Source organism: Alosa alosa, chromosome 20 (assembly GCF_017589495.1).
Source record: "Alosa alosa isolate M-15738 ecotype Scorff River chromosome 20, AALO_Geno_1.1, whole genome shotgun sequence".
Taxonomy (NCBI): Eukaryota; Metazoa; Chordata; class Actinopteri; order Clupeiformes; family Clupeidae; genus Alosa; species Alosa alosa.
In genome coordinates, this window is record NC_063208.1 from 21,353,055 (window position 1) to 21,375,081 (window position 22,027).

Consider the following 22,027-nt stretch of genomic DNA (forward strand, 5'->3'; position numbering starts at 1 on the left):
AAAACCCATTAACATTACCCCAGTGCTCTCTGTCTGACATAGCTGTCTTTTGTTGGCTATATTGCCTTAGACTTAGAGTGTTTTCCAACACTCAACTGGATCAGGACCTTTGAATAGTTCTTCTTTTCTTTTGGAAGAATACAAAACAAAAGGAAACAAAGGCGAGCACCATAGAAATGAATGTAACCAGGAGGTCCTGGGAAACAGGTCTGCAGTGTAGGGGAGACAGCTCTGTTAGATTAAGGAGGACGGGCCTGAACACCTGAGGCTCCGGACGGATTCTTGGCAGAGCGGTGTGTTGAGGAAGCGGCACGCAGCGCCGACCAGAGCATCTCGACAGCAACCGATCCCGGGAGATCCCTCAGTGGACAGGCGCTGGCTCGGGCCCCCATTCATCATCACGCGGCAGGCGGGAGAGAGAGAGGCGAGGGAGACAGACACTGGGGACCAGTGCGAAATGAAACAGGAGTGGAGGTGGTGGAGGTGGAGGTGGTGCTGGTGGTGGTGGTGCGGGTGGTGGCGGAGGCAGGCGGCAGGTTTCGTTAAATAAAAGTTCACCAGCTGAACTCATGACTAATTTATGATGCCCAACGCATTCCTCATTTGGCCTGCGTAGACAGGCTTAACTGGGGCACGCTGCATCGCTTGTGTTTAACGCACCCCCCCAACCCCCTCGCACACACACACACACACACATACACACACACACACACAGCACACACTCACAAACACCAGCACACCCGCTGATACTGCAGCCTGGGGCATGAAGCCTGAGGCATGACAGTGTCCTACCAGGGTGAGGTGTTGGATTTTTAATTAAGAGGAGCGATGGGGGGAAATGATGGCGGATTATTCTGTCCAAAACAAAAGACCAGAGAGAGTAGGGGAGGGCAAAGAGGACAGTGGATGGAGGGGGCAGTGGATGGGGGGGGGGACAAAGCGAGATTCACGTCTTCTTAAAACATCATCGCACACAGGAGCGCTCACACTCGCACGCCGTGAAAGAGTTTACGCTCCAGTTGAGAGGGACAAAGGGTCCGAAGGATGCCAGAGGCTTCGCCCACAAAGGTCCTCCATCGTGGAGGCACGGATTAAAAGCCTCCCGATTATGGCTCTGAATGCGCCCCATTAGTGAGGGATAACCATGCTATTCGGCTAAAACGGCATCATTCAATCCCCCACACACCCCACACCACACACACACACACACACACACACACACACACACACACACACACACACACACACACACACACACACACTCGCCCTCGCGCCCCCTGGCAAAAAACGTTCATCTCAAGCCTGAAAAAAAAAGAGAAAACCTGATTGGGAATTTCTCTGCTTGCTACCACAATGGTCAAGGTCAGAGTTCTCATCGCTCAGCTAATGAGCTAACGAGCTAACCGGCCGCCCTACTCAAAATGAATTATCCCACACACACATCCAGGCAAATTAGCCTCTGCGTTAATGCCTACACTGCCTGGCTAAACACATCTCCCCCTCCCTTCTTAACAAGCGCATTTGTAAGTCATAATTTTAATTTTTCATATTTTCCAAAACGAACACGACTTCGCATTTGCACTGCTTATAGTTTACATTATCCCGTCCTAGTTAGCCTGTGCTACTGCCTACTACTCCTCGTAAACACTTCTTTTTCCCTCCGTCTTCTCTCACAAAACAAATCTGAAGGTCATGACTTGGTCATTTGCCTTTTTTCCCTCTCTTTTTGAAATAAAATGCTAATTGTGGTGCATATTACATTTGACTTTCAGATTAGACAGACTGTCCTCTCCTCCAGTCTTCACTGAGCGCTCTGTTCCAGCGTAATAATAATGGCTCTTCTTGATTTACGCTCTCGCTCTCTCTCTCTCTGTCCAAAAACCTGAACATCAGGAAATCCTGTCGAGACTTCTTAAAATATTTTTCTCCTTCAGTATTGTTCTTTATTATTCTGACGCTTCTGTATCTACTGTAGCAGACTCCATGCGATCAGGGAGGGATGTATCTATGGTGGACTCACGTCAGCACACATTGGTTGGATCACAGCTAAGGGGTTTTCCTTACTGTGGAGTTTCTCCCTTTGTTTGGGACTCAGAGTCATGGCCCGGCCTGACCCACAATCCGAGACTTCTTCGTGAACCCAGGCTTGTTGTATTTTCCAGAACATTCCTCCGGTCTTTGTGTTGACACGAGTTGGGTGTCTTGTCAGGCTGCCTCTTGGCTGGGCCACTCTCACAGGAGGTGCTATAGGGGGCGCCATAGAGCGGCAGGATCCAGTGAGCCCTCCTCACTGACTTGGATTTGGATTACAGTACAAGGAATCTTGTCTGATAGAGGGCGAGACCTTTCCTCTACAAACCTTTCGCGTGCCTCTCTGCCAGCGTGTGAAGTGTGGTGAGAATGTGGCTCCATGTGTGTGTGTGTGTGTGTGTGTGTGTGTGAGTCTCTAAGTTTAAGCTTAAAGAAGTATGAGTGTGAGTGAGTGTGAGCGTGACTGCTAAGAAGTGTGTGGTCATACATGCTTGAGTAAATTAATATGCATGAAGCCTGTGATGAAGTCTATGTGAATTAGTGTGCGTGTGTATATCCTAGTGTGTGTGTGTGTGTGTGTGTGTGTGTGTGTGTGTGTGTGTGTCTGTGTCTGTGTATATGTGTGGCTGTCAATCTGTTTACCCCCTGTGGTAAGGTTGGCTTTGAGATATGAAGGAGAGAGGGTGAAAAAGGAGGTCAAAAGCGTGAGTATGTATGTGTGTGTGTGTGTGTGTGTGTGTGTGTGTGTGTGTGTGTGTGTGTGTGTGTGCATGTGCATATGTGTGTGTGCATGCGTGCGTGCGTGCGTGCGTGCGTGTGTGTGTGTGTGTGTGTGTGCAGGAATTGGCTGAATGAGGGAGCAAGGAAAGTTTGGGAATAACAGAATCATGCGCAAAAAAGAAAGAGTGGAAGATAGATGACAAGGGAGCAATTCTTTCTCTCTTTCTCTCCCTCTTTTCCTCCCTCTCTCTTATTTTTAACTGTGAGACAAACAGAGTTGTTTGGACTGAGCAGGAGCCACACACACCACATTCTCTCCAGGGGTACAATTTCACATCCCCCTAATTACAGTGGGGTGTAGCATTTCTCATTGGGGCATGCCAATATCGCAACTCACTCATTCACTGACACACACACACACATACACACACACACACACACACACACACACACACACACACACACACACACACAGATACACACACACACACTCTCTCTTTTCTGACACACAACACACACACACACACACACACACACACACACACACACACATGCATAAACCCACACATGCAGGAGCAAACAGAGAGCTTTCATAAAAAGGTCAGTGAACGGAAGGGAAGCTACCCTTGCTGGTTACTGGACCAACAGCCCACTACTGTTCCCGGGTATTAAGCTCCTTATTGAGGCATCTCAGGATATAGGCTATACTTATCCAGCCCTTGTTTAAATGATGTATCTTTGGCATGGGACGTGGAAGACATATTTCTGTCATTCCAATCATAACATTCCATTTTCGAGTATTCCTTATTCATTTATTTGTCGGTGTGCGGAATCTCAAGCCGCACCGAGGGGCTATTTCCAACCCTTTCATCGGGTTTTTGCCCGGGCTTCCCAGAATGGCTTTTTCAGCTCATGGATAATAGCGGTGCTCTTCGGAAGTCTTCCACATGGCAAGGTCATTGTTATGATAGCCATGTAAGCGAGTGAGAAAGGTACAGCGTTTTACCATTACACCCCTCCTCACAACTCACCACACACACACACACACACACACTTTCTCTTTCTTTCTCTCTCTCTCTCTCTCTCTCCAGTCCTGCATACGCACATACTATCTAGTCCAGTGAAAACTCAGAAAGTGCAAAAGTGCAATCTCTTCAATTCATTATTTTGAGTTTTTGTGTATGCATATGTGAGTATGTTGCAAATGAAGATTGAGAGAGAGAAAGAGAGACAGGCAGACTTAAAGAGAGAGAGAGAGAGAGAAAATATTCATGTGTGTGTCCATCCTGACAGTACTTGCCCTATTTCCTCTGATTTGCTTTCACACAGCTCCTCATTTGCATTTGCCGCACAATGCAGGTTTTACCGCTTTTTAAGAAAGGATCTGCTTAAGTGACGGAAAGTAGGCCATTAGGTTGCCCCCCCCTCTTTCCCTCTCTCTCTCTCTCTCTCTCTCTCTGTCTGTCTTCCCCCTCTTCTCTATCTCTCTCTCTCTGTGTCTTTCTTTGACTGGGTGCAGTGAGGTACTGTAGGGTTAATCTGCAGAAGCAGATGCTACTTGTCATTAACCTGGGAGCACCTCCTAAGAACCAGCCGCCTCCTCCCGCCTCGGGGACCAACACAAGAGAGAATGACAGAAGGAAGAGAAGAAGAGTGATAGACAGAGAGAGGTAGAGAGAGAGAGATGGAGTGAGAGAGAGAGAGAGAGAGAGAGAGAGAGAGAATGGCAGCTCTATTTCCTCAAAGCTCCATTAGTGAGGAGTTGCTGGCGTGTCGCGGTTTGGCCTCATATTTCACACCTGTCTCACACCGACGATGCCACATCACTAGACAACAGGGAACCATCCATAAAAATGTACCAACCCACATACACCCACAGGAAAATGCACACATATATACATATAGATATACACACACACACACACACACACACACACACACACACACACACACACAGCGAGGGAGAGAGGAGGCGCGAAATGAGAGTGAAATCCCCTTCCTGCATGAAACCCACAGTGGGAGAAGGATCCTTTTACATTGCAGAGAGCAAAAGGAGAAAGAGTGAGGGTAAAAAAAGGGAGAGGGAGGCAGAGAGAGAAAAACTTATTTCATAAACGTTTATTTTTTCCCCTTCTACATGACGACAGCTTGCCCCCCAACCCACACACACACACACACACACACACACACACACACACACACACACACACACACACACCACACACCCTTCCTCTCCCTCATCCCCTACCCTGCTCTCTCCTCCAGCTCCTGCCCACACACACCCCACCCATCCTCCCATGCACACACACACACACACACACATACATACAGTACACACACACACATTCATACATACATGCACGCACACATACACATGCACATAGGCACGCACGCACGCACGCACACACACACACACACACACACACACACACACACACACACACACGGGGCCGTACTCCCCCACTGCCACCGCTGCCTTCCCCCCTTCTTGCCTGAGACCCCCATCTGTCTGTATGGAATAAATGAACTCATTCATACACGGAGGCCAGGGCCCAGAGACCCGCACAGCGGCCGGCCCAAAGCAAACAGGGCCTGCAGGCTGCCGCTCGGACCGTGGCTCGCTGCTCAACCCCTCTCACAAAACACACACACACACACACACACACACAAACCACACACACTTTGCCACACTTCACCCCTTACAGAGACATCAACCCTCGCCCCCCCTCCTGTCAGTGATTAACCGTTTTCCCCTTCAGTTTTTTCTATCTCCAACTCTCCCTCCCTCTCTCTTTCTCTCTTCCTCCTCCCCCACTTCCCTCTCTCATTCACTCCATTCCATTGCAGCTTGTACGTCTTCTCTGCAGTACACACGGCTCCACTGGGGCCCATTCACACCGTGAGTAGCACCTCTTCAGCTTTAGCGCGTAATGGCTATCTTCTTGTCGGCTCCTGCAGCGTTTGCTGTTATCAAAAAGAGCGAGCCACTCCATCCGATAAATGGACGCACCTGAGCGCAGTGCTGTTTGTCCAGGCTGACAATGGCTGGGTGTTGCCCCCCAGCCCCCCACCAGGGAGCAGCATTGATGGTGCTTCTGAAGTGGGAAGGTGTTTTTGTTTGCCCTGCTCCCTGTGTCTACACGTCCACACCCTGATTAGAGAGCAAGCGGCGCGATGTTTACCCCCGATGACCGTGCGCACGGTGTGTGAAAACATGAGGCTACGCCATTACAGAAGCGCAAACACCGCTCGGTGAGCGGCCGCCCCCCACCTTGCCGCTCCCCACCTCACCGCTACCACCCAACAGCCAGCAGACAACAGCACACAGTAGAGTAAACAACTCCCACTGTTGTAGACATGGTGACAGCTGACGGCACACAACGAAACGCCCGAAAGTAAACAACGTGAATCTGAGCCAGTTCAAATGCACGCTCTTGAAGCGAACCTGATTTTTGAGTGCACTAAATGGGTTGTAATTGTAAACGCAATATAATAACAACCCAGCAGTGGAAGTCAATAAAAAGTAAAAGTATAGCTTTACCTCTCGTACTCTTGGTTGTCGTGGTCACAGCGTGCATCTTTGTGCTTCTCCCAGTCTTTGCCGTGGCGACAGGTGGTGAGCGAGATGATGTCCTTGCCGTTGTGGATGTGGTGGAGCGCGTTGCGCGTGTCCGAGCCGATGCCCGTGAGGTAGCGCTTGCCCTTGAACATGAGCAGGTACTTCCTCCTTGGCGGCACCGAGTTCCTGAGGAGCCAGCCGCGCTCGCCGCCCTTCTGCGGGTGGTCACGCGAGAAGAGCGGGATGGAGACGTCGAAGCCCGGACGGAAGTGCTCCGAGTTCAGGCTGGCCTTGGCCAGGATGGCCTGGCCCACACGGAAGCCCAGGTCCTCCGTGTAGTTGGGCCATGTGCCCGAGTACAGGTTGAAGACCAGGTGGTTGCGCCCGTCGTTCCACAGCGGGTAGCCGCGGATGCGCTCGTCCACGTTGGGCACGAACTGCGCAGAGAGCTGGTCGCGGTCCAGCGTGTCGATGCCCAGCACGAACAGGCAGGCCTCGCGCGGGTCCGCCGTGTAGTAGCGCGACTCGGTCACCGATGCCAGGATCTTGCGGTAGCTCGAGACGCAGCTCGCCCGACGCTCCGGCAATTACATAGACGCGGGCCTTCCCCGTAGCGGTGCCCGACACCGTGAGAAGTCAAAGCAGGTGTCCATGCGGCAGCGGCTGTCCCGGTAAATGCCCGCCCAAGCCTGCCGACGCTGCCGGGGGGAGTCGCCGGACCCTCCGGACGCCTGGAGCTCCTCCAGGGCCGCGTAGCCTGGCAGCAGGGCCCGGTCCACCCACTCGGGCCAGGGCCTGGGGGGCTCGTCGCCCGCGCGCGGGTTTAGCAGGCGCAGCAGGCGCGACTGCACCCCGCCCCAGTAGAAGAGCAGCAGCCAGCAGCATGCGCACAGGGCCAGCAGCACATACTTCTTTCGCGCCTGCATGGGTCTCTCTCGCGCTCTCTCCGTCTCTCTCTCACTCACTCCCTCGCTTTTTCTATCTCCCAGTTTCTCGTTCTCTGTCACTCGTTCTCTCGCTGCCCCTCAGCACTTGGCCTCACGGGGGAAGGGGAGAATGAGTTGGTTAGGGAGGTTCTGGGGGGGGGGGTGGGGGTTCAAGGGGGAGGGAGGGGGTGTTTTAGTGGAAGATCATGGGCCAGGAAAATCCAGGAGACAGCAGTTCGGACATGGCTCTCGAGCCCGGGTGGGTCCAGCTGCCCATTGGAGAGCACGAATGCTTAAGGGCTTCTTTATTTCTCTTTCTCTCACTCTCTTTCTTTCTCCCTCCTTCTCTTGAAATTCGCTCAGAGGCCTGTGGCCGCTCGTCTTTGCCACACGAGTGAGCTTCTCCTCCGCTGCCTGGCACTGGAAATGTCGACCACGACGGGCGAAGATCTCTCCCTCCGTCTCTCCGAGTCCCTCATGGCTAGGCGTGGCTTCCTCACCTCCCTGAGAGCAAGACCGCAAAGAGAGAAACGGACAGCGGAGAGAAAGAAAGAAAGAAAGAGAGAGAAAGAGAGAGAGAGAAGAAGTAAACAAACGCATGAGCAAACACCACCAGGTTCGGCAGACGGCCCGTTGCCTGCTCAGCAGCCCACAGCATAGCCGGGCCGTCCGGCAGACAGGACTGTGTGCACTGCTCTCCACACGGTCTAATTTGCCTTTGCCCACAAGCCCTCATTATCCAAACACAACAAACCCATATGTGCAGTGAGGCCCGGCACACAAACAGGCGAAGCCGACACATACCAGTGCAATCATCCTAAAGCACTGAACTGACAAACATACACACACACACTTGAGAGAGAGGGCCGTGTATCCCACATGAAACATGTGCAGCAAGCAAACCATATTTTTCCACAACAAGAGGGTAGTGTGTGTGTGTGTGTGTGTGTGTGTGTGTGTGTGTGTGTGTGTGTGTGTATATGCATGCATGTGCATGTACAAGTAAAATCCTACAGGCAAAACAAAATTCGGTCAGACGTGTTCATCTGGTTGCCCTGTGTGGTCGACGGGCTGATGGCCGCTTGCTTCTCTGGCTCAGAGCTGGGGCTACACATGCTAAACATGAGCCTGGTAGAGATACCATCACCACCCATCAAGCTACAGTGGCCTGGGCCAAATCTACTGCTGGTGGGTGGCAATGAGCGGGAAATATAGGCCGGTTGTCTTTTCATATTTTTTTCAGTCCAGAAACTGACCTGAAGTCAGTGGAGGAGAAACAAACCCAGCTCTCACTTTATGGCTGGCCAGCACCCGTTGATCTGAGAGGGCACAGGACCTTTTTTGTTTGCCTTGTTTTGTTTGCTTTTTTCTCAGGTTTTAAAGCGTGCGTGTGTGTATAGAGTTTGTACCTCTCAGACAAAGTCAGTGTTTCTACTGCCTATCGACATACAAAGGCAGCTTTCAGACACCTGCCCTCCCTTGCTCTCAACATCACCCTCCTCTTTCTTCTCTGTCTCACCCTACCTAGGCAACTAATAAACACTTCTTCACTCCATATGATTTAAATTACCCCAAAATGATGGACATTCGCAAAAAAATAATTTGATGCATTTGTGTGTGTGTGTGTGTGTGTATGTAATCAGAGGAATCAGGGTGTTGGCCTCTAGCACCTCTGTCCATGCTCTGTGGCAAGCGCACAAATTTGTCGGAAAACAGACGTGTGGGATTCCATTACATAGCCTTCATCAATAATTCATGTCTTCCCTCAGTTAATGCATTGATTTTCCTTCTTTTATTTCTTTGCGCTGCACTGTGCCTCTCAGGTGAAGTTAATCTCAATTTTCCTCAGGAATCGATCGGACTTTAGATGAGCAGCACAACCCCCCCCCCACTCCACCCCACACACACACACACACACACAATTTATAACAAAGCAGAAACCTGCTATGGCCCCCTGCAGTGGGTAATGGAATCAGTTTTCTCTATCTTCCTCTTCCTCTTTCTTTCTCCATCTATCTCTCAGCATACCACTCCCACCCCCTCTCCGTCCCTCTGCTCCATTCTTGCAGTGCCTAGGTGCTTTAATAAACATGGGATAATGCAAATGCTGGGCATGTCTGGGCTTGAGGGTCCCTGGAGCCGTGCTGGAGAGAGAAGCGAGAGGTGGTGGTGGCGAGGCAGCGGAGAGCCGGGCCCTGCCTGCCTGCCTGCCGGCCAGCCGCACAGCGCTCTGACAGGGATCGATGTCTGCTACAGGCCCGGGGACTAAGAGGCCCTGGACGGGAGACAGGTAGCCGTCAGCTGCTGCTGCTGCTGGAACACAGCCGCAGGCAGTGTATATGTCATACAGGCACTTGCCTAAAGGGCACCAACGTTTGGGGATGGGGATTTATTTGTTTTACGGAGAGGACGGCCACCCGCCCCTACTTCTGCTAATGTTATCTCTTTGCCCCCAGGCAACATGTGGGCCCGGACCACCACCGCTGACTGACCAGAAGTGGACTTTGGATGCAGGAGGGGGGGGGGCAAGGAGCTGGCACTGATCTGTGTAGGCGTCAGCACCCAGCTACCTGGGAAAGCAAGGGGGTGACGCAAGGGAGGTATGCAGCATGTGACAGTAAGCTGATAGGAAATTGATAGTCGAAACCCCCACACACATGCGCTACACGCTGCACTGCAAGGGCCTGGGTGTCAACCTGGGCCTCTCGTTGGCCCCATTCGATGCCTGTTTGTTTTGGAGGTGAATTTAGACTTCAATGGACGACCCACATCTATGGGCCCTCCAGTTGGGGTGGGGTCGTCCTTTGAAAACAGGGCCACACGCTGTGGACGTCCTCCTGCTTTCAAAGGTGCATTTGCAGACCAGGGACAGGTGGGAGAGGAGACGGGTGGGGGTTGGTGGGGGTATGGGGGAGACAGCGGTCTTGGAGAGAACAGTTGTTCTCCAGGACGAGCTCTCCTCACGTCTAACGCCTGTGGGCCTCGGGGTTGTTGTTACACATGCAGGACGGAGGACAGCTGGGCAGCCGGGATCATCGCACCTCCTCCTCCTCCTCCTCCTCTTTCTCCTCCTCTCCCAAGACATTGAGAGAACTGCCTGCTGCCAAGAAGGCATGTTATGCTATCGTTACATCTGCTGCAAAAACCATTACAGTAACAATGACATACTTATTTCTCTCTATCTTTTTTCCTCCTTTCTTCTGATCCATATTAACCACAACTGTGGGGTCATATGACACGCTCTCCAGTGATTCGTTCAGCCAGGGTATTTGACAACCTCTTGGGTCCTACTCGGAGGCCCTCTGGCATGTCAGACGTAATCAATACAGACAAACAGCACACCGTGCAAAAAAGCAGCAGCCGTTTCTGGAAAATTCCACGTCCTCCCTGTCCGGCCGAGCAGCACACTTCAGTGGTCGGCAGATCTGGATGGGTCTCTCTCCCAATCCTAGTCTTTTCCTTTCCCCCGAAACGGCCAAAAAAAATCACAGATCAGGTGCACTGGCTGTATGCATTATCTAACCCACCTTTGTTTTCTGTTTCCAGTAAGCCACCACCACTCGAATACGACGATAAGAGAGAGACAAAGATAGACAGAGGGAGTGAGGACAACATCGCAGATCAGACCGTTTTTTTCAGTGAAAAACAAAAAAAAAAACAAATCTTGTGGCCAGAGCAGCAGGCCCAGCTTGCCTAAAATTAAACGCGGAACTCTGTCATTATGGGCCCCGGGAACGGCAAGCAAGCCCGTGTCAGCCCATTGTGCCCTGTCTCTGTGGCGGGGAGGAGGGGGTGACCAAAGACCAGGCTGTGGTCCGTTGGCACATGCAGTGGCACCGATGCTGACTCTTTGGACGTGTTTCTGGGTAAACATCTGAGAGGGCAGGGCTGGTAACTAGTGGTTGTTGGTTGTCATGGGTGAACGAAGGGTAGAAAACAACACATACATAAATAAAACAAAATTAAAAAACAAAACACACTCCATGACTTGCTACATTCCATGTGGCTAGGCAGCAGGAGAGGCAGAACAATGCCGAACGACAACATCCTTGCCATTTTAAAAGAAAAGCTCAAGCCTGGGCTAATATCCTCGAAGCCCCAGCTTGTACAAACCGAAATGGTCGGATGTAGTTAATAACATGTTTACCTTCAGTGGCCCCGTCATCCCTCGTCACTCTCTCTGTGCAGCACTATTCTCCCAATTTAATTTCACAACCAGCAATAATTACCACTCTGCTTGATTAATTATGTCTCAACTCTTTGCAGCTCGTAGACGCCACAAGGGCTAATTATCGAGAAGAGGAGAATGGGCTGGCCTGTGGACTCTGCTTTGTGTTGCTGAGTATAGCAGCATCTCAGGGCAGGCAAGGCAGACACTTCTGAGTCCACTGACTGTACAGGACCGTCTGGCTTTGGATAGCCTAGATATCACACACCGAAATGTAAAGACATCACTAGAGCTCTGTTCTATGCCAGGCTGTCTGACAGCTGATTTCCATTCAGTACTGCTGAGGCACAGAGGAAAACAGCAGTCTGCATGCTCAGAATACACTGTCTGGTGCGATTCGAGGTAGAAGCAGTCAGGTGGCTTGTGCCACCCTCCCCCCCCCCCCAGTCGCCTGCAGGTCATGGATTACTGTAGGTTGTCACCATACAATGGGTTACAGTTCCAGACACAGTGTCATCCAGATTTTGGAGGCTTCATGTCAACCATCCAGCTCCCTCGTCTTTTCATTCGGTGATGTGATGTCTTGTCATACTATTGTTTGATTTCACAATTAAACTATTCTATTCCTGCAAATAGAGGCTGGCTGAGAATTGTTGCTCAGTTGTAAGCAATTTAAGCAAAACAGGGAACATTTAAACCAGTCTTCTGCCTAATGCAAGATACAGAGGTGATGACTTAATATGGGGTCAATCCTGCTACTTGAAAAGCAGAGGTCTAATTAATTATGTCTCCATGTGAAAGCTGAAGAAATTCTTTGACAACCTACGTCAAATTTTCAGTCTGCACATAAACTATATACTCTTATGTAATCGCCTCTAGTTATAACATTAACATAGGTCGGAAGTCTTTCTGACAATCTCCCTTCCATCAAACCAGTGCTGAAATAGTCATACGAATACAGTGAGTGTCAAACCTGTTAATTACCTAAACAGTGCTCCTCCAGAATGTCAACCAGGTACCGCATCCTTGATGCGTTAGAGCTTCTTGTCCACTTTATTATCCACGGTTTGAGGACACAAAAACACAGAAATATCACATCACTTCTGTCTTTAGGCGCCCCGTCCCTATGAAAGTAGCCTTCAAACTGGACGGACTGCGACTAAAACGCTCGCCCCTTCTTGAGTCACCACGAGCGAAGTGCGATGTGCCTGATCGTCTTAAACGTAAAAGCTTGGTGCTGACGGTCTCCTCAGTTTACGAGCTACACAACATGATTGAGTTACACGACTGACACGCGCAAGCATACGCACCAGGAGCGTACATAAAAATAATCACAGTCACCGCGACTGTCCCCTCCTCCACTCCTCTTTCCCCTCTCTACACCCCCTTTTTGCTCATTCCCGACCCCATGTCTCATCATAGGCAAGCTGTCGCAGACACAGTATCCGTTACCTGCGGCACGACTTTTGGTACTCCCAGCTAGATCTTCCTGGTCAGTGATGTGTTGATCGGACAAGCCATAGTTGCCGAACACATCATGAAACATGTGACATATGGATCTCCAGTCTTTTCCTCGCGTCTAGCCCATTCAAGCTAAGGTATTCTGACACTGATGAAGGTGCATAATTGATTATGTGATAAATAGATGAATAATGAGACGATAGTCTTATTGAGGTACTTCCTCCCGTCCTCGTTATTCGGTTTTGCCTCCTAGCAACACAGTCAGTGCCGAGTGTGTGGAGCAATACAGTGAGCATGCTAGTATATGAAATATGGATAATGAACAATGGTCGCGGTGCCCTTGGCCACCCTGCTCTATAGATATACTTATAATGGCTATAGCCTATGCGCTTTAAAACGTAAAAATGGTAAAGGTTTGCACTCCAAATGCTGATCATTCACTTCCCACTGGATCGAATAGACTACATAATGTGCCAGGAGCGGAATACAATACGATTAACGGTAGACAGTTCCACCTCACCCTGGGATCGTTCAGTGGTCTGAGCGCTCTCCACAGCAAGATTGCCCGTGCCGGCAGGCTACTTCAATGCGAATCCGCTGTCAAGCTCCGGCGTGGTCATATTGGAGCCTTATCCTGCTCAAGTGGGCTGGGATACACGCACCCATACACACTGTGTCCATTTGCGCCGTATTATCTGAGGTAAATTGTCCATTTTCTCATCCACAACATTCCGTACGACCCGCCCCCGGCATCTCTGATTGGTTAGCTGAGCTTTGAGGTGCCTCCATAGATGATAGAGCTGTATTTAAAGTAAACATGCACATCTGGACAGCGGTGCTGAACGACATCTGGAGCTTCTGGGCCACTGAATTACACGTATGGCGCTCGACTTCGAAGTGAACCAAAACGGAGCACCGCAATTGAGTATTTTTGTAAGCTGACTTTACTGTTCAGAAAGGAGAGCGAGATCATACAGAATACTCTACAGACACGACAGGTCTACAGAAACAGCCTACGATTTAGACCTATAAAGTAGCCTAAAGTAGGCCTACAGAGCAACTGCAAATCCTAGGCTATAGCATCAATAGTATATTACATTGATTTAAATAATGTTCCCTTTTCCGTACGCAAAATGTCTTGTATGGGCCGTTCATCTGGGAACAACATCTCTACTATGTTTGAAAGTCGCATACTTCGCATACATTAATTAGTGCAAGTTATGAATTGGGCCTAGGCCATCATTTTTTTAATCTCTTAGAGTGCTGCAAATGTTGATCTCTAGATATGAGATGGCCTCTTTTACTTTTTCAAAAGACCCAAGGCAGATTAATTTGCACTGAACACAAATTAGGCAGCCTAATCAATGATAAAATTACAGAAAACGTCTATAGAACTTCATAAAAACGCCACATAAAGGCCTATATAGCCTACATGAAATTAAGGTGTTGGCTAGTGATTAATAACAGAGGACAAGTCCATAAGGCTATTTGTGCATTGACAAAGTCTCATTATTCGTTTATTCCATGATGTTTACCAAACCAAATATAAAAACAGATAGCTCATGAAAAGAGGATAAACTGGCATAGAGATATCAAAGGAATTACTCCATTTATAATGGACCTAATGTCCCATCAGGGTGTGTGGAGTGTGTAACAGGTGTTCCCTGATACACTAGCGCCCTCCTGTGTATCAAAAATAAAACCTCTGTTACACAAGAGGCTGACAAAACGGGAACTCCTCCCCTTACAGCGACTTCCTGTTAGAGAAATAGCAAAACATCAACAGCTGAATGTATGAAAGCATTTGCACAGCTAGTAAGGTAAGCTAATAGACAACAAACATTTTCTTGTAATTGTTGTGTCCATAGTTGACCATAGTTCTGTGTGCAGTCATCAGCCAGCCAAACATTTAACGTTCAGTGAAGTTTAGAATGCGGATGAATGAATGGCATGTTATGGACGGCAACATTATATCAACTTCACGTGTAATTAATGTACGAGTTTGAATTGTTATTTCTGACAAAGTAGGCTAGGCCACTGTTCTGCCAGTCAATGTATGTACAATGATGTAACCGACCTGCTATGCCATTGCATAGGCACAATGGACTCGCTCCTAACTCACGTGTTCATCGTGAACTTGATGTGACTATCCTGTAAATCAGTGTCCAAAAGTGTGGCGTGGGTCGACTGATGACGGTTTATCTATAGGCTATGATGAAGCTATAGGTATCTTATTTTTGTTAAAAGTTAATTTGACGGTATAACCTTGAATGTGTCTGAATATTTGCATTGTAGGGCATAGGTTTTTGCATTGACAGAAACCTGTCAGGAAATGCTCTAAATGCTACTCTGAATCTGGGAAAGTTATTTTCACTCATTTTGAATGGTTTCGGCATTGTGATATTATTAGGCGATAGCTTGCCCAGTGTGTGTTTCACTCTTATTTATTTCCACAGTCTTCACAACCTGCCAGGATAAGATGACATACATTTGTGAATGAGTCACAAGACTTTTCGTTAATTTTCAACAGTGAGCATCAAAGCGAGGAGTCTCGGCTTTCCTGCGTTGGTTGGGCTGGTTCAGGATGGCAGCTCAGGCAAATAGGGTGATGGCATTGTCAGAGTGGGAGGACCGTTGGCAGACGGGCAGGACTGGCTTCCACCAGCCCCAAGTTCACAAGTACACAATCCTTTAAAATAGTGGAATTATCAGGCCCGACATAATTGCTTTTGGATGATTAACTGCAGTATTACAGAAACATCATGGTCTAGATTTATTAGAGTTGTGGCTAAAACATTTTTACTCACCTTTAGCACTACTGTTTTGTTCATTCCTGTTCACTTTACATAAACAAGGTACGGCAGTGTGTTTGCCTATATGTTTACGCAATGTCACTCTTTTTCATTGTCTGACAGGCTGCTTGAAAACAACCTTGACAAGGTGCTGTGTGGGCGAAATGAAGTGCGGTTCTTTTTTCCTCTCTGTGGGAAAGCTGTTGACATGAAATGGTTTGTCTGTAGTTTTATTACCTGGTGTTATGAAAAGTTAAGAAGCTTTGAAGCTTTACAACCTCACCTTTAGTCAATTTAAAACAATGCTAGGATAGATATGGTTATGGTTATTGTATTTATTAGACACTTTTGTCCAAAGTGACTTACAGATGGATGAAGACTGGCATCAGGTGGTGTTTCAAGTAAAAGTGGTCATAAAACCATATTGATTCTGACATTCTTTGAAATTATTGTGCATTTTTTATTATTCTGGAAGATTTTAACTGCTACACTCTGTGGATGTATCCTTCATGCAGGCTAGCGGATAAGGGCCATTCCGTGGTAGGGGTAGAGATATCCGAAAAGGCTATTAAGCAGTTCTTTGAAGAGCACAAGTTGACCTACAGTGAAGAGTCTGTCCCAGCCATACCAGGAGCAAAGGTGTTCAAGGTACACCATTTTACACACTTATAGTTTACTCCACAACAGTGAAACTACACCCTTTTAATGAAATATACCGTATCCTTTTAACTATGAAATAAGTTATGTTTGCATTGCATTCTTTATTTGAGCATTGTACGTTCAGTTTACTGATCTAGATCATACTTTGAATGTTTGATTTCTTGCATGATTGAAACACTGATTTTTATTCTTTCACACAAACATATGTCACAGACCACTTGGAGGTGCAAACAATATCAGGCCGATAATTTGCGCCGATATTTTTTAAAGTCCTAATTTAGGCCTACGTAAGGTCCGTCTGGCTACACTGAGCTACTTGAGCTTTGTAGGCTATACTTTTTCCTCAATATAATGTCAGCGGTGTGAATGTATTTCACCACTCTAACAAAATCTGTGGATATGCGTTCATTTGGGAATCTGTGCATCTCAAAATCCTCTCGTGAATGATCCGCCATTTAACCTTAACAGAGCGGAGCTCAGCCCTATCTAGATCCGGTGAAGCACCCGATTTGGTTCCCCATGCAATTCATGTTTCCCCTCTAAGTCTTTGGTCTTTACACGGTAGCTCTAGTCGGTTACCGTAGCTGAAAACACGGAAAACGCTATACAGAACTGTGAATACGCACGGTAACCTAGCAACAACGCAAGAACTTCAAAACAGTGGCGTAAAGGAAACAGGAATTCCGGGAGAACCAAATCGGGTGCTTCACCGTCTTGTGCTGGTGTGTTTGCACTTTACCGCGCTGGTCGGGGAAACAAATAAACAAACTCGTTAGTGGGACGAGTACATAAGTAGGCCCAGTTCTAAGTTGTGTTTCTAGTATTATATTTGCATTACTTTAGCTTGGGTTTTGTATTATTACCTAGAAATATCCACCATTCGTGCTTCAGTTCCAGACAGGTCATCATAAGTTATTAAAACCTTCGGGGCTAACTCCTTTCATTTCTGCTGCAGCAGGTTGTGCGCAACAGAGTAGACGGACATAAGATACAGTCTAAGGAGTTGCAGCTTTATTCAGTTACCCGCAGTTGAAACTAAACCTAAGTTTCCCTCACAAACTCTGATTTGGTCGCTATACTGTAGCTTATTCCAAGCTGAGCCGTTTATGAGCGTTTAGTCCTAAATGAAAACGATTCAAACTCTCTAGCCACTCACTCGCAATTCACTGACGTCAGGTTCACTTAAAGGAGCCACACATACTGTAGGGCTAGGCTACTGTTATGTTGTTGACTGCCGTACTATTGAGGACTATTATGAGTTCTGTCCATCATTTGGTGGTAGGTAAAATTACTGCAATAAAATTATGCTTATTAAATGCTTTCCCCAAATCACTTTTCACAATTTTTTTTCAAGAGTAATATTATCGGTTATCGTATCGGTATCGGCCACAACAAACCAATAAATATCGGTTATCGTTATCTGCCCTAAAATTCCATATCGGTGCATCTCTAGTTTATTTCAAAACAGTCATTTTACTTTCGATAGACAATAGCATTACATCATAGGAGTGATTAACATCATAACAATGTAGACTGGAGTAACTCAACATTTGACACCTCTGATATGTTTAGTGTTCTTAAGACGTCAAATAGCCCGCTATAATTACCAAATTCATAGCCAAGGAGCCAGAAGTGAACACACATGGATGGCTATAAAAACTGTGCTTTTTCAATGGTGATTCAGCGTTTGTTTGCACCTTCAACAGCATGGCGTACATGGTTACCGCCTGGTTACCGCCCAAAAACGCCCTCAAATGCCATTTGTGTGAAAGAATTTGAAAAGGATAAAATAACTCAGCCTAGGTCCCATTCTGGCTCAGCTGACAAACTGGTGTCTCTTGAGAGACCCACATACTCTAAATGTGATCTATATCAAGATTCTAGAGCTAAAGACGAATATGCAAAAAAACACATCTAATTTTCTTTGCAGAGTTCCAATGGAAAGATCTCTCTGTACCAGTGTGACCTCTACAAGTTTTCCAGGTATAACAGACACAATTCCTACTTAGAAATGAAATATAGCTGCAGATGGCGATTAATGGGTTCCAAGCAGTTGTGGATGAAGTGGCCTCTAAAGGGAAATGGTTGAACTGTTCAACTATCTGACAAAAAAGGCACATGCAGTATAGGAAATGTGAGTATATATGGGACCAAGAATAAGCACACAAAATTTCACAATTGTAGGTTAATCTCAATTGTAGCACCCTTTTTGTGGCATATTTAGTGTATAACTTTTATGTGTCAATATGAATGAGCTTATGATCAAGCCTAGCCTGGGATAAAAAAGGAATTTCAGTTTTCAATGTACTGCTTTGGGACTTACAGTGAATATTTGGGTGTCTGTATGTTTTATATTTTTTGCTGCAGAGCGTGTTTTGCTGCGGAAAAAATAATCTGTCTGTATTTGAAAAAGTTGTAATAACAGACAACGTCCTACTGATGTTCTTATCACTTTTGCAGCAATGTTGTAGGGCAGTTTGGGGGAATCTGGGACAGAGGTTCCCTGGTGGCCATTAACCCCTGTGACAGAGAAAAGTGAGCCCCTTTCTCATAAACTTCAGAGCTAAATCACCAAAATGCCTCACAGGACTGAATTGTTTATAATGTTATGATTGTTTTTATAGGTATGCTACTCTCATCCTATCCCTAATGGACAAGAACTGCAGGTATCTCCTGGACACATTGTTGTATAACCCAGAGTTATACAAAGGTAAGAGCAAACATATTTAGCCTACTGTTTGAATACATCGGTTCAGATAAAATTGATGAAATGAGTGGGGGGTGAAGGTTATTGCTCTGAAAGTTAAAAACAGAATTTATGTCATGCAGGTCCTCCATTTTTAGTTTCTGATGAAGATGTTAAAAATCTCTTTGGTAAGTGTCACAGTTGATTACACGTGTCTCCTTCATGTTATGACAATGTAATGCCTCACAAATGTTTAGTATAATTTTACATTAGTATTGTCATCAGTTGTATTGTCATGCTAATTTAATTGCAGGTAAAACCTGTGATATTGCATTCCTGCAATCAGAGGATGCTTTCATGGATCGCCACAAGGATTGGGGTTTGGACTACCTCACAGAGAAAGTGCATCTGCTGACTCTGAAGGCTAATTAGGCCTGAATGGAGACTGAGTGGGTTTAAAGAATGGTTTTAGGAAAGCAAAAATGCTGCTAAAATGAGTGATCCTCTTATCAGAGTATGTGTGACATAATCTGTGTTCTTTTTGATTGATGTTACTGATGTAATTTTCTTCATTGATTTGACAATAAACAAAGCAGGTTTTTTATGCATAAGGTTGTTATTATCTCAAATCATTAAGTTTAAGTTAATAAGATATGTGAATTGCGTATCAGAGCACGCTGCCTGGAAGGCACTAGGGTTAGGCATGGGTTAGGCATGGGTTAAGGTTGGGGTTAGGTTTAGGATTAGGTGCGGGGGTTGCGTTGGGGGCATAAAACACCATCGAGCAATAACAAATCAACTTGCTTGACACGTTCAAATGGCAATTTTTGTAAGTGTACATTTTTGTATGGATCTAAAAATTTAAAAGTAGTTAAATAGACAAAAAGCCTCAAATGTAACCATGAACAGGCTTTGGCACTGTGGCAATCACACAGTCAGAACAAGTAACTCAGTGATACCAATATTTTCTAATCAACTGGCACAGTGCAGGGCCAGGAGGGCCCTGACAAGAGAAACAAGCTGGAACTGCATATGTTCAAATCTGGGCCTTCACCAGACCTGGGGTTGATCAACAACAATGCAAGTCTGTGTCACTTTGAACTTAAGCTATAATTTACATATAAAGTAAAGTATAAAGTAACTATAAAGTAACAGTGAGGAAAAAGAGGAGGGAGAAAAGGTCTGCTGGAGAGTTAGCCTACTTATGCTCCTGCCACACCACACTTGAGTGAAAGCCTTTCTTAGAAATAGGCAAAATGCAGACGTTGGGATCACCACAGTTCCTCTCGAAGAGCATAAAAAGAACATTATTGATCACCTTTACCTGGCTCTGTCATCTACTATCATGATACATCAAAAACACGACACGACATATCACAACTGTGATATTTGTGTTCACAAATATTAGTTAATGCATGGTATGCCAGCCAGCCTACATTTCTGACATCCGTCAATGTCTTCTCTGCTCATCTTTGTCAAGCCAACTTTATAGTGAGCTGCTGGTGTCCTTTCTCCAATCAAACCAAAATGGCATCCATTAGGTTAACCTACACTAGAAACGGGAAAGACTCATTGAAGTTATCTGAAGGCATAGACAAACATTTATAGCAAAGGTGCATTGAATGATATGTCTTCATTAGCTTTGCCATTAATGTTTTCATTGCCCACATACATGCTTATAGACAATCCCTACCTTACGTAAGGCTACAAGGTCATACTGTAGATAAAACAAAGCATAGATAATACAACCACTGAAACTAGCAATGACAGTCAATTAAAAAAACTGAACATTGGAGATAATTAGGACTTGCCGAGTCATTTCTAAAGGCATAAATATAAAAGTTAAGTTTTAGGTTTGCAGAGAATGCTCTGAACTCTAGATGAAGCTTCTTGTCTGAAACAGGGTGTCAAGAGATTTGTACTGTGCCCTCAGATCAACATACAGAGAGTTGAAGAGAAAAGGAGACAGAAAAGAGTGAGAAAATGAGATGCACAGAAAAGACAGAGAGATTATATTCACGGCTATCCTGTGTTGGTTGGGCTGGTTCAGGATGGCAGCTCAGGCAAATAAGGTGATGGCATTGTCAGAGTGGGAGGACCGTTGGCAGACGGGCAGGACTGGCTTCCACACCAGCCCCAAGTTCACAAGTACACAATCCTTTAAAATAGTGGAATTATAGTCAGGCAGGACATAATTGCTTTTGGATGATTAACTGCAGTATTACAGAAACATCATTGTCTAGATTTATTAGAGTTGTGGCTAAAACATTTTTACTCACCTTTAGCACTACTATTTTGTTAATTCCTGTTCACTTTACATAAACAAGGTACGGCAGTGTGTTTGCCTATATGTTTACGCAATGTCACTCTTTTTCATTGTCTGACAGGCTGCTTGAAAACAACCTTGACAAGGTGCTGTGTGGGCGAAATGAAGTGCGGTTCTTTTTTCCTCTCTGTGGTACAGAGATACAGAGAGTTGAAGAGAAAAGGAGACAGAAAAGAGTGAGAAAATGAGATACACAGAAAAGACAGAGAGATTATATTTATATTTTCAGAACAAGAAACCACTTGAGAATTTTCTGGCATAAAAGTTTAAGCATATGGAGAATAACTTCCGTGGAAAAAAACAAAACAAGCAATTCAGCCAGCAATTCCTTAAAGGTACACTATGTAAGATTTTCATGATGTATAACCCTTACGAAGCCGATTTGATGGTAAATAAACTTTTAATAGGCGAATTGTTTGCCTAGCTATACAGCATAGACGTAGCGAGTCACAACCGAGAAAACCAGCCATGCAACTTCAAGAACTGGTAAACTCATGAAACATTTTGTCAGTAGATATAATTCTTTGGAGATAGTTTTTTGCCTGTTGTTAACCTCCACAACAAAAGCATTTCCATTGTGTACAGGGGGGGATAAGTCACAAGAAGTTTGCTATTTACAACAGCAGAAAAATATAAATATATCCTTGACAGCTCTACAGTGCAAAAAAAACCTAAACCTGCATAGTGCACCTTTAAAG

General features: G+C 46.3%; 2 protein-coding genes across 4 annotated transcripts in view; one reads left to right on the forward strand and one right to left on the reverse strand.

Annotated features, from left to right (window-relative positions):
• ext1c (exostoses (multiple) 1c) overlaps positions 1 to 7,399 on the reverse strand; it is a 43,603-nt gene extending 36,204 nt beyond the window's left edge. Inside the window, 1 exon segment of the mRNA XM_048230250.1 lies at positions 6,293 to 7,399. Coding sequence (XP_048086207.1) covers positions 6,293 to 7,236 — 944 coding nt within the window. The 5' untranslated portion in view covers positions 7,237 to 7,399.
• A 5,455-nt stretch (positions 7,400 to 12,854) lies between these two features.
• On the forward strand, positions 12,855 to 19,611 carry LOC125285375 (probable thiopurine S-methyltransferase). Of its 3 annotated transcripts, none has more exons than XM_048229793.1 (9): positions 12,855 to 13,002; positions 15,396 to 15,544; positions 15,781 to 15,873; positions 16,173 to 16,305; positions 18,248 to 18,300; positions 18,778 to 18,852; positions 18,942 to 19,027; positions 19,147 to 19,191; positions 19,317 to 19,611. In XM_048229793.1, exons 2-9 carry the CDS (start codon positions 15,450 to 15,452, stop codon positions 19,433 to 19,435), a joined length of 699 nt encoding a protein of 232 aa, XP_048085750.1. In that variant the 5' UTR covers positions 12,855 to 13,002; positions 15,396 to 15,449; the 3' UTR covers positions 19,436 to 19,611. The 3 variants fall into 3 exon arrangements, with proteins under 3 accessions (XP_048085750.1, XP_048085749.1, XP_048085748.1); XM_048229792.1 differs by lacking the exon at positions 12,855 to 13,002 and adding an exon at positions 14,603 to 14,685; XM_048229791.1 differs by lacking the exon at positions 12,855 to 13,002 and adding an exon at positions 14,628 to 14,685 and having other exon boundaries at positions 15,322 to 15,544.
• The last annotated feature ends 2,416 nt before the right edge of the window (positions 19,612 to 22,027 follow it).